This window comes from Oncorhynchus nerka, linkage group LG14 (genome assembly GCF_034236695.1).
Source record: "Oncorhynchus nerka isolate Pitt River linkage group LG14, Oner_Uvic_2.0, whole genome shotgun sequence".
NCBI classification, from domain to species: Eukaryota; Metazoa; Chordata; class Actinopteri; order Salmoniformes; family Salmonidae; genus Oncorhynchus; species Oncorhynchus nerka.
In genome coordinates, this window is record NC_088409.1 from 66,998,276 (window position 1) to 67,010,599 (window position 12,324).

The 12,324-nt window shown below is 41.6% G+C and overlaps 2 protein-coding genes across 2 annotated transcripts in view; one reads left to right on the forward strand and one right to left on the reverse strand.

Annotated features, from left to right (window-relative positions):
• LOC115141267 (neurobeachin-like) overlaps positions 1-12,324 on the reverse strand; it is a 262,298-nt gene that overhangs the window by 119,841 nt on the left and 130,133 nt on the right. Inside the window, exon 6 of the mRNA XM_065000303.1 lies at positions 4,648-4,784. Coding sequence (XP_064856375.1) covers positions 4,648-4,784 — 137 coding nt within the window. The remainder of the gene's footprint in view (positions 1-4,647; positions 4,785-12,324) is intronic.
• LOC115141736 (putative nucleotidyltransferase MAB21L1) lies at positions 1,427-3,773 on the forward strand. The gene has a single exon (XM_029680892.2). The coding sequence runs from the start codon at positions 1,843-1,845 to the stop codon at positions 2,920-2,922; it is 1,080 nt and encodes a 359-aa protein (XP_029536752.1). The 5' UTR covers positions 1,427-1,842; the 3' UTR covers positions 2,923-3,773.

Consider the following 12,324-nt stretch of genomic DNA (forward strand, 5'->3'; position numbering starts at 1 on the left):
CAACACTCACCGGGAATGATGTCTACAATGTACAACATCAATAATTTGTCTAGTATTAATGGCCTGTTTTTGAAAACCTTGAGTTCACAACCTGTTAATGCTGACAAGACACCGTCATACAATATCGTGGACTATATAATCATCGGAATCACGTATTTCAACAAACTAACTTGATGCTTGCAATAAAACATTTACCATTGTTGAAAAATAATTCATATCGGAAATGTATTAAAAAGCCTATACATGTATAGATTACAGTCTTACAAATGTAACCTTTATTTAACTCGGCGAGTCAGTTAAGATTAAGAACAAATTCTTAATTACAGTGACGGCCTAAATGAATGGCAATATCGATGCCATCTTAATTTTTCTTCACTGAAAAGATGTGTCCTACTTAATTTGACAAGTTCATCCTTCAATTAATGAGGGATAGTAGGCCTATTTCATACATTGGAATCATGAAAGAATATTAACATTCATATTCAAAAACGTCTTAATTGAAAAGTACGCCTGAAAATGTATTTGTACAACACTAAGAAAAAACAATTCACTTCTAAAGGACTGTGGGCCTTTAAGTTATCATTAGCCTATTCACGCTGGAAAAGAAGACACCGAAAATTAACCGGTCCAATATTTTTTAACTACTAGGATGTTGCATACATGCGTTATTTCCAAAATAACCATGCGATTTGACAGGCCTAATAATTATACAATGGCCTAGCCTACTGATATGGTACAGATGTAAATCCATATTCTATAGGCTATTTCAACATGCAGTAGGATATTTTTTTTTCTAAGGACACTGCATTCCAAAGTCCTATTTGAAATGTCCCTGTAGAATAGATTTAGCAGTGCGAATCTTCAGTCAAAGCAAAAAAAATCTAAAATAACCAAGACATAACCCCACGGAACAACTGTCATCAAACCTGTCATTCTAGTCGTCGTGTCTAATATTAGATCAGGTACCGTCCAGAGGCTGTGGACAATACAGAAACACTAATCATCAAGAATAAAACAAAACGAAAATAAGAGTAAACGAGAATAATAAACACGAGACAAATACAACGTAAAATACATGTTTTAATCAAAACAAATAAACACGCAAAACCCTGGCATATGTTATAGCCTAACCTACTGTAGCAGTCAACCAAGCCGTTTAAAATAAGCAGTTGGGAAAAATCCGTAAAAAAAATCTAAAAGACAGCCTAGCCTGAAAGAGTAGAAAAGGGCTTTGTTTTTTCTCTCGCCAACGCGTAAGTGGACTTCCGATCCTCGAGACTACTACCTTTAGTTTAAATGATATATAAAACCCGGGGATTAATTTGTTGTTGATAAACTGGAGGCGGTGACGAATCAGATGGCGATTGGACATCCTCGTTCATAACCCTCCCTTTATAATTTCCCGAAGAGCGTCCGGGCTGTTAAACACAGAAAGACTCAGCCGCCTCCACGTCGCCCTCACACACACACAGACAGACAGCGCCGCGCACTTTCATATGCGGATCCATAACTACAGCAGTGATTAGATAAATAACAAAAACGAGGTTGTTTTGACTACTGACGTGAGAGGGTGTATTATGGATTTTTTATAATTATTCGCAAATCGAAGTACATACATTTTCCAACTGCAGTTCAATGCAAAAGCGAATGCTTTAGACCGGCGAGATTATTACGCATGTGCCCCAACAAGCAATAATAGGCTTGGTTGGGACTTTTGGAACACTTTTTTTTCTTTTTAATAGCGTTCTTTCTTCTCTAAAATTGGCTCCCGTACAAACAGCCGCGTTGGATCCGTCGGCTTACTGCGAGACTCCGGTCTACAACCCGGATCTCTGCCCTAACATGATAGCCGCCCAGGCCAAGCTGGTGTACCACCTCAACAAATACTACCAGGAGAAATGCCAATCTCGGAAGGCGGCCATCTCCAAGACCATCCGGGAGGTGTGCAAGGTGGTGTCGGACGTCTTGAAGGAGGTGGAGGTGCAGGAGCCCCGCTTCATCAGCTCTCTCAGCGAGATGGACAACCGCTTCGAGGGGCTAGAGGTCATCTCCCCCACAGAGTTCGAGGTGGTGCTCTACCTCAACCAGATGGGGGTATTTAACTTCGTGGATGATGGATCTCTGCCGGGCTGCGCCGTGCTCAAGCTGAGCGACGGCCGTAAGAGGAGCATGTCTCTCTGGGTAGAATTCATCACCGCCTCCGGCTACCTCTCTGCGCGCAAAATCCGCTCCAGATTTCAGACCCTAGTGGCGCAGGCCGTGGATAAATGCAGCTATAGAGATGTTGTCAAAATGGTGTCTGATACCAGCGAGGTGAAGTTACGCATCAGAGACAGATACATCGTTCAGATCACCCCGGCTTTCAAATGCACTGGGATCTGGCCCCGCAGCGCAGCGCACTGGCCCCTACCGCACATCCCCTGGCCGGGGCCCAACAGGGTAGCCGAAGTAAAGGCCGAGGGATTCAACCTTCTCTCTAAAGAGTGCTACTCGTTGAACGGCAAACAAAGTTCGGCAGAGAGCGACGCCTGGGTCCTGCAGTTCGGCGAGGCCGAGAACCGCCTACTCCTGGGAGGCTGCAGGAAGAAATGTCTGTCGGTCCTCAAAACGTTACGAGACCGGCACCTTGAGCTGCCTGGGACGCCCCTCAACAACTACCACATGAAAACTCTGGTTTCTTATGAGTGTGAAAAACATCCACGGGAGTCTGACTGGGACGAGAACAACCTCGGGGACCGTTTGAACGGGATTCTATTGCAGCTTATTTCGTGTTTGCAGTGCAGGAGGTGTCCCCATTACTTCCTGCCTAATCTAGATCTGTTCCAGGGGAAACCTCATTCTGCTCTAGAAAATGCAGCCAAACAGACCTGGCGACTTGCGAGAGAGATTCTGACCAACCCCAAAAGCTTGGAGAAACTCTGAGGTAAATGTGTGTTATAGTAAGAAAGGAGGGTCAGTGAGAGGCCTGGTGATGTATCAAAGGACTATGGACAGAAATGGTCACTGTGCCTCTGTTTAATTCACGGTCTTGTAAAATGTGACTATCCTCTGACGAGGAAGAAGTTTACTCTGATATCATTTTTATGACCCACAGTCAAATATGACCCTTCTCTTAATTCTATTCTGTGATTTAGGAGCAAATTGTACCATCAATCCACATTCAAGGTTAGGTTTAATTTCAGTATTAATCTTTCGTTATTTCTCTCCATGCCCACGGTTGTCTAAATCGTTTATTAGCTTAAATGCTTTAAAATAAAGCCCCCATACAAGCCTTGAGTAAATATTTATACTGTAAATACATTCATAGGTTGTGATTCCAGTGGTCTGAAATTGTGAATGTTGTTCTGTGACATGTAAACTTAGGAGTTCAATTACACCTTTTAAAGTAAAACGTTTTTTTATCTGGTAGAAAATACATTCATTTAGTACATTAATTTAGTACATTCATTTCGTACATTCATTTCAGTAACAGTCTACTGTATCTGTTGTCAGTGGATATTTTCTCATTTTGAAAGTTTACATTTTGATGGTACTATTTGTTACATTTAAAAAAAAAAAAACATTCCATAAACGTACTTGAATTCTTATTTAAAGTATACTCGATACTTTTTTGTTTGTACCTTGCTTACATGATAATAGAAAATATATATAAATACAGTCTAATTGAGAAGAAAAAATGCACTTGAAATACACTGGATTATAACATGATCTGATCTGATTTTTTATTCCTGTCTTTGATTTAATTTAAAGAGTTAGCCTAATAAAAAATAGCTATGTAATATTTGTGTCCCAATCATGATTAAGTAAATGTATAACTTGTATTTTTTCATATATAGGCCATATTTATTGTATGCATCATACATGGGTATTTTTTAAGCCTAGTGTTTAACCCGTTTTAAATTAGGCAAATATAGTTTGTCTTTTCTCTATTAATTCTGGCTATAAGCCTATTGTATCTATCAGGTTGTCTACGTTATAATAATAGGCTGTCTATTTAAAAGCTTTTTATAGGCGTAATGTTGTTGGAAAAAAACAAATGTATGAGAGGTACGGTTGGGGTTAGACATTAGGCCTATATTTCTAATATACAGTGGACACGAATAATGCGCAAAACAGGTGTTTTGAACGGGTAATTGTGTAAATGTCTAGGTTACAACGTTAGTATGCGCCCAATAGTGCTAGTACTTATCCCATGTCCATACACAGTCGTTATATTTATAAACAACGATAATATTGGTGTAAAATCGAAAAGACCTCGTAGGCTCTCGTTTGATGACATAGGTTTACAGGTTTTGAGGGGATCAGAATATCAATAAATGTGTCAAATGTTGTAGGCCTACAGGTCAGGTTCTCTCCAGAGGCCTGGGTAGGTTTAAGGCTCGTCTGGAACTTCAAATGGCACAACGTTCCAATTGGACCATATATTTTAAAATGCTCCACAATCTCCTAATGGTTGAATTCTTCCACATGGGTAAATCTGAATAATTATTTTAATCTCTAAATCACATTTTGTGTCTTGTAAAAGAAAGGAACCTGTGGTCAATGCGGGCCCAGCCAAAACATGAACATGAATCAGTAAAGTGAACTTGAATGTGAACAAAAGCTTGTGCATATCAAACAGAAAGGGAAAGTGGCGATTGGACTTACCGTGGAGTCAAGCCGTTTGAAGGAGGGGTCATCCTCGTCCACTTCGAAATAGATCTCGGTCGTCGTGATGGAGAGCGTCCCTCGCGCCACTATTACTGGGGCCACCAGCTGGGCTGGGGTGCTGAGGACCACTGGGCCTATAATGCGTAATACACCGTGCATCAGATATAAGGACAAACAAAACATGGTCTTTAAAAATTCCTAACAAATAATCGGATTTGTTTGTTTGGAAATTATTATCAAATTTGAGTCTACTTCGATTTAATCAGAGCACATATTGAGGCGATGTAATGTCTAGGATGCAAATTCTACAATTTCTTCTTAATTTGGGAACATGCACAGTTCTTAATTATCATGGTAATTAACAAGTCTGTATTCAGTTTATTTTGATTTTTTATGCAAACACGAAACATGCAAACACAAATTACTCGTTCAGGTTGAATACAGAACACGGCTCCATTTTGGGTTGCACTCTGGAGGCTATAAAATAGGTTATTTTTTAACCAAATCGCCATTCGGCCAATTCAACAAGCATATAGGCCTATATACATTCTAGGCTTACAAAACTATTTGAAGCTAATTTACATAAGTAATGACCAGTTTAACTATAGGCGCAATAGGGCCAGCAGTATGATACGGTCTATCAGAACTAAACCAGAGATGGGGGAGCGCTTGCCAATATGATGAATGTTCACTTATAACCTATAGGCTATTATTATGCATATTTGCATATTCATATTTTTCATAACAATTATTTCAGTTACTATAGCAACATCTGCGGCCTCTAAAAGAGAGACACAACACCACCCCAAAATTATTGTGACAATTTGCATAGCATCCTAAACGATTTTTTTTTTTTACAGTTTCGAGGGAAAATAAAAGCTTTTGTATTTGTGCTGACGATATCCCTTCAGTATTTATTTACGATGGCTTTTTGATCCCTGGTCAGCTGATGGGATCACATGCTATATCTCTCTCGCTGTCTCCACCCGTCTTCCTCCCCATCTCCATCTCTCCTCCTGTCCTCTCTTCTCCCTCCATTCTCCATGTTCTATTTGGAGCAGTATCGCTGAGGCACGTCAGCTCCGCTGATTTGAAATGAAAGCTCTTGAAATTGGGATATTTATCGATCGCGTGAACTCCAAAGAGTCAGTTTAATGTATCGTCAATCTTAATCCTGTGCTCCTCAGCCAATTATGCCTGATACTGTTGCGAGATTACAAGTGGATTTTGGTTTCAATTCCCTGGGCGCTCTTTCATTGTGCTCACGGAGCGTTCAGGAATAGTGGAATCGGCTTTCCTACTCTTTCTCTCTGCCTGCCCTATAGCTGTCTGTAATAAACTCTCTGCCTGCCCTATAGCCTTCTGTAATAAACTCTCTGCCTGTATTAAACGGATCTTATCTGATTACACAATCACCGTTAAATATGTGCTTTACAAGCTGCAGTAATATCCCGGGTCTAATAACTTTTCAGGTGTATTTATTGTATGCCTATGAGAACATATGTCCCTAACATGCCTCACAGCATATTCATGAATAGATACTACAAAATACATTGATATATAATGTACAGCCTACAATATAGGCCTCCGTGTACATATAACGTAATATTATACAATGTAATTACTGCGTTGCTCTCACAGAACAGAAAGCAATTGCTTTTGAACATGAAACAAAACGTGATCAAAACATCACTGTCACTATTATTTATCAGCCGATGTAATTATCTTGTAATGACAGTTGTTCTTAGTGTTGTTTCCACATTAAGATAAATATTAAACCTGCGCCACGTTAGGCTACATTGGAACCGAGAATTAGGCGGACGTCTCAATAAACGGGCAGATATTGTTTTATATTCGATGCTGTTTGCAAGAGATTCCCAGCAACCTAAAGGGTTTGTCTTTCTGCAACATAAACTCTCTATTCAAAGAACTCTAGTCTACTCCCCCTCAGAGAGCGCGCGAAAGAGAATAAAAAGACGTTGGAGGGTACAGAACCATTGTGTTGTGGCTTGAAGGGGCTCTGGCACATACAGAGACAATACAGCCTTAATCCACTGGATCCACCGCGCTACAGGGACGGGATTAAACTGTAATCCCTCTAGGTATACTCCATAATTAAGAGTTAGTATTAAAACGTTTACACGATACAGGTTTCCATATGCCAAAGGACTGGATTATGATAATACTATAATGCTAGATTTTTGGAGCCTTTTTCTTAGAATTTCCTTTAAAAAAAAGTTATAGTAGTAATAATAATATTTATACACACACACACACACACACACACACACACACACACACACACACACACACACACACACACACACACACACACACACACACACACACACACACACACACCTTTGACTTGGATGGTCTTCAGAGTAATATTTCAGGAACATTTAAAAGTGTACATTGTACATTGAGCAAATAATTCAATTTACAGCAACAATTATTCCAGTTATAATATTCTATTACATAGTTGCAGTTTCTTGGTGTTATTCTGTGTGTACTCTAGTCTTGCTGTCTATGGGGCTGGAAAAATGTTAAACAGTCTGGTCTGATGAAGACAGTCGCAGTGATGTCACTGCTGCACTGCTACACAGACACAAGGCATTCTGGGTAGTGTCATAATTAAAACAGCACTGTACATTCTCCCACAGTCCTGAATGCCCAACATTCCTCTCAAAGGCTTGAATAAGTCTAAGAATTCCCTATATAGCGCACTATTTTTGACCAGGTCACATAGGCCAATAGTGTGCTTTTAGGGACGCAACCTAAAACTGTTCCATTTCTTGTCAATAAAGATTAATTTCTTAAACATGTAAGGTAGACAGTGATATTATATGTAATTTATGGGGTTTTGTCTAAGTATTTATGACACTATTATCTTGCACTCATAAGGCAAATTATTACCCATGTAAGGGATACGTTTATGCCAGAGAGAGAGATATGAACGATGAACTTCACTCGTTAGGGCATGATAATGCACCATTGAGAGAGTACAGAATGCCTGTTTTTGACTGCCTGTTTTTGCAAAGGTCTGTCAGTTAAGATCATTAATATCTCAACCAAAACAGTAAATAGCCACTATCTAAACACAACACCTCCCTCTTCCATCCTCTCCTCTCCTTGTATGATTTGGGTTACAGATGAGTAGACAAAAGGAGTGTGTTGATGCCAGTGAGAGCAGACGGTGTTGCCAGTGTTCAGGGGGAGTGAAACTAATCATGGGTTTGGTAACCACAGGGCAGGCTCCGCCCGCCCCAATAGCTAGCTGAGCCCAGGGTAAGCCATGCCTCCTCTGGCAGCAGACACTGGCCTGATGTTTGGTTGGCAGGAGAGAGAGAGGAGGAGGAGGAGAGATATATAGGGGAGAGAGAGTGAGAGGGAGAGAGAGAGAGAGACAGACAGAGAGTGAGAGAGAAAGAAAGAAAGAGAAGGAGAAAGGATGTCAACACACAGGGATGATATCCCACTTAAACTGCTCAGGGCAGAGAGAGGTAGTGTTCAGATATAGAGCACACAGGCTGTAGCATATAGATATAGAGCACATAGACAGAACACTACCTAATGTCCAGGACTTCCAAAAGATCAGTCTGAGATAGCGAGGGCTCCCCTTCTGGTCAGAATGTGAACATACCTTTAACTTTACCATGATGCAATAAAATATCATGTTTTTGAAGGGTTTTTGAATGGTTCCAAAAATAAATGTTTCGACCAACATTTTTAATAAGGTTGGAATTAATGTAGCTGCATAAAGAAAGGTTCATTTTTGACACCTCAGTTTTCATTGTAACTGGTCAAGTTTATTCGGATGGTGTTTCTTCATATGTAAAGGCCAGTGCAGTCAAAAATGTGATTTCCTATGTTTTATATATATTTCCACACTACGAGGTTCTAATAATATTGTGCAATTGTGAAAATGATGATTTCAGTGTAAGAGCTGTTTGAAAAGACTATTTTGGTGGGATGGAGTTTTGGCCTGCCTGGTGATATATCCAAGTGGTAAATTTGGGTGTGTTGATAAATTCGCTCTGTCTATCTACTCCTATTTCAGAGCACTCTCGTCTGAGTGTGCCAGAGCACAGAATAACTGACCAATTTACCAACGCTCAACACCCATTGAATATGGCCGGTGTCAGTAAACCTCTGCAAAAAAGCATAATTAAATTGTTACCAGCAGCACCAATGCTCTGGATAACATGAAAAAAGCCTAACCAGCTCTGCTAGGATGAGAAAAATGGTCAGAGTGAGATGTTCTCTCATTTATGTCTGAAAGTAGCTAGCAAGCTAGCAAACTTCTTTTTATTTAAATTTCTTACCCCTTTTTCTCCCCAATTCCGTAGTATCCAATTGGTAGTTACAGTCTTGTCCCATCGCTGAAACTCCCGTACGGACTTTGGAGAGGCGAAGGTTGAGAGCCGTGCGTCCTCTGAAAAACAACCCAGCCAAGCCGCAATGCTTCCTAACACACTGCTCGCTTAACCCGGAAGCCAGCTGCACCAATGTGTCGGAAGAAACACCGTACACCTGGCGACCGTGTCAGCGTGCACTTGAGACCGGTCTGCCACAGGAGTCGCTAGTGCGTGATGGGACAAGAACATCCCCGCCGGCCAAACCCTCCCCTAACCCGGACGCCGCCACACTATGGGTCTCCTGGTCACGGCCGTCTGCGACAGAGCCTGGACTCAAACCCAGGATCTCTAGTGGCACAGCTAGCACTGCGATGCAGTGCTTTAGACCACTGCGCCATTCGGGAGGTCAAGCTAGCTAACTTTAACCAGTTAGTTTGGGAGCTTGACTGCCGTGGTGAGGCCAGAACGTTCTAATCAACCCTACTCCTCGGCCAGAGCATCCAGTGTGCGCTCTTAATGCTCAGAGAGTGAACCGCTCTGAATTTACATACGGACAATCTGACAAACGCCCAGAGTGCACTGAACACTCTCTGGCACCCCAGAGTGAATTTACAAATGCACCCTTAGTTAATAGACCCATGAGGAAGAGCGTTCCAAACCTTTCTGCCAATAATAGCTAGTTTTACAATTTCCCCTTCCCACTCAGACCACTCACAGACATTCCGAGCAAAATTCTTGCTTGAGAAATTGCTCTTTGCCAAGAAGATCTTTTTGTTTCTTTTTGACCATATTAATTGATCACAGTAAGGTACATGTTACCCAGAAATGATTTTATATTGAGATAAAAACATCTGCATTGGACCTTTAAAGGGAAGTGCATTTAAACATGTTATTTACCTGTTTTTTTAAAGACATTTCCACACTATGAATTCTAAATAGCACTCTGAAATTGTGAAAATGATGATAACGCCCTTTTTGTGTAAGAGCTGTTTGAAAGAACATACCTGGAATTCAGCCTGTTCAGGTGGGATAGAACTTTTGGGCCACATCATGTGAACTGATTATAATCGACCAATGACTGTTCATCTGGGTAAGGGGGTGGGCTCTAGACCATCCTATCCGCTCATCAGGGCAGTGTATGTAAATATCTTCACATTTGTATTCTAATGCCCATACGCGTTTTGGAGATATTTTCATTAAATAAACACAGAGTGATTAATTAGACATGCAGTGATGATTGAATTCATTTGTTTTTACACAGACTGCATTGGTGCTTTAAGGACAATACCGCCCACAGTCACTACTTAAAAGCCTGATCGTACCTCTTGAGATTCTGGACAGAAGCCGGTCATTGCATGTCTCTAAAGCTGTACCCACTTACATGGCAACATTGTAGATACAATAGTCTACCATTATAATTCACTGTGTCAGAATGCCAACATACCAGTAAACCATTATCTTTTAAAAGAAACATCAGCTACAGTATATCATGCTTTCATTATTATTTTCTCAATTATCTCAGGAATCATTTTTCTCCTCAGAAAAAAAACAGTTTCTTAGAAGGTCTGTGAGCATGACAGAGGAGGCACAGCAACCAGATTCTCCCTCAGTCCATTTGCTGCTTTATAATCCTTGTGATTGGAACATAGTAAACATTTCAGGAATTTATGATGGCTGCCAGGATCCGCTATTGTATTCCAGTAAAACGCTTGCATCAGGAATAATACCACCGCAGCGCTTGCTGCTCTTATTTCAGGGACCAGTTGTTTGCAGCGTTCAGGCAGTGTATCAGACCGTTGAACAGTTCCTCTTGATCTATATTCACAACCAGACTGAACTCTGGATATCTCTCCCCTGTGAGGCTGAGGCAATTATACCTAAAGCAGCAGAAAGCATAGTTCTGACTGGAGAGTTTGACCTACAAAGCTGGAGCCTGGTGCCATATGACCAGGAGGTGGGTTGGAAAACATTGAGAACATTGTGAGAACAGTAAGAGAACACTATGTTAAAAGTAAAACGATATGAGAAAACTATGCGAACACGACGAGAACCCAACAAGAACCCGAAAAGAACACTACCAGAAAGGGAAGGGGATACCTAGTCAGTTGCACAACTGAATGCATTCAACAAAAATGTGTCTTCTGCATTTAACCCATCCCCTCAGAATCAGAAATGTGCTAAACGGCGTCCACATTATTGGCACTCAGAGAGCTACCTACCACCCTTATGAGAACACAATGAAAACACTAGAACACTATATAGGGAACCAGAACCTGCTGCAGCTTGGCTACACTGCAGCCCAAGTCCATAGACACCACAGTTCCAATAACAATACTTACCTTGCGAGCCTGAAATGTGCACTACTCAATATTAGGAAGGAGTCCTTAAATGTTTTGTACACTCAAGAGAGCACCGGACACAGGCCATGCAAACTCAGTTGTTCACTGGAGGGAAACGGAAAAGGTGAGAAAGGGAACAGCTGGAAAGCCAGGGACCTGGAAGACATATACAGATTCTGACTTAGGATGTAAAATCACTTTGTAGTCAGCAGGAGCAAACGCCAAACAGCTAGGGTGTACTGAGAGCGCGTGGAGATCCAAAACACGCTTGGCCGCCGCCAAGGCCATGAGCAGGGCAGTCTCTACGGAAAGGACCTTCACAGACTCCAATGGTACAAACAGAGACTCACACAGAGCATCCAGGACCAAAGCCAGGTCTCAAGTGGATGCCATAGGTTTAGACACTGGTCTGAGCCGACGCACGCCTTTCAGAGACTTCACCACCAGAGAGTGAGACTCCAGGGTAGAGCCTTCAATCCCTACATGGCTGCCATATAAACCTTCAATGTGGAAAAAGAAAAGCCCTGCTCCGAAAGCAAAATGTACACCAAAGAGCATATAAAACATGAAACTCCTTTAACCTGACACCAACCCTCAAACGTGACCCACTTATATGTATACAACCCTCTTGTAGAGGGCATATGCACCGGCTCTATAGTCTTTATCATGTTCAAGGGTAAACCCCTAGCCGTCAAATTCAACCTTTCAGGGGCCAAACCCATAGATCCCATACATGCGGACGTGGGTGCCAATCTCTCTGGGCCAGCGGGGAGCCACCAGAATCAACACCAGACCCTCCTGATGGACCCTCTCCACGGTGGCCTGAAACAGGACCACCGGAGGAAACGCATAGAGCAAAGTTTGAGGCCAACTGAATGCGCTGTGCTGGGGTCAAACAACTTTCCTTGTGATACACTATGAACCCCAGAGACTGAATATGGGAAACGTAGCAGTGTGGAGCTCCACCTGTTCCCTCA

Bases quoted from the DNA above. Each gene is read 5' to 3' on its own strand.
- LOC115141736 (XM_029680892.2), top strand. From the start codon at position 1,843: ATGATAGCCGCCCAGGCCAAGCTGGTGTACCACCTCAACAAATACTAC.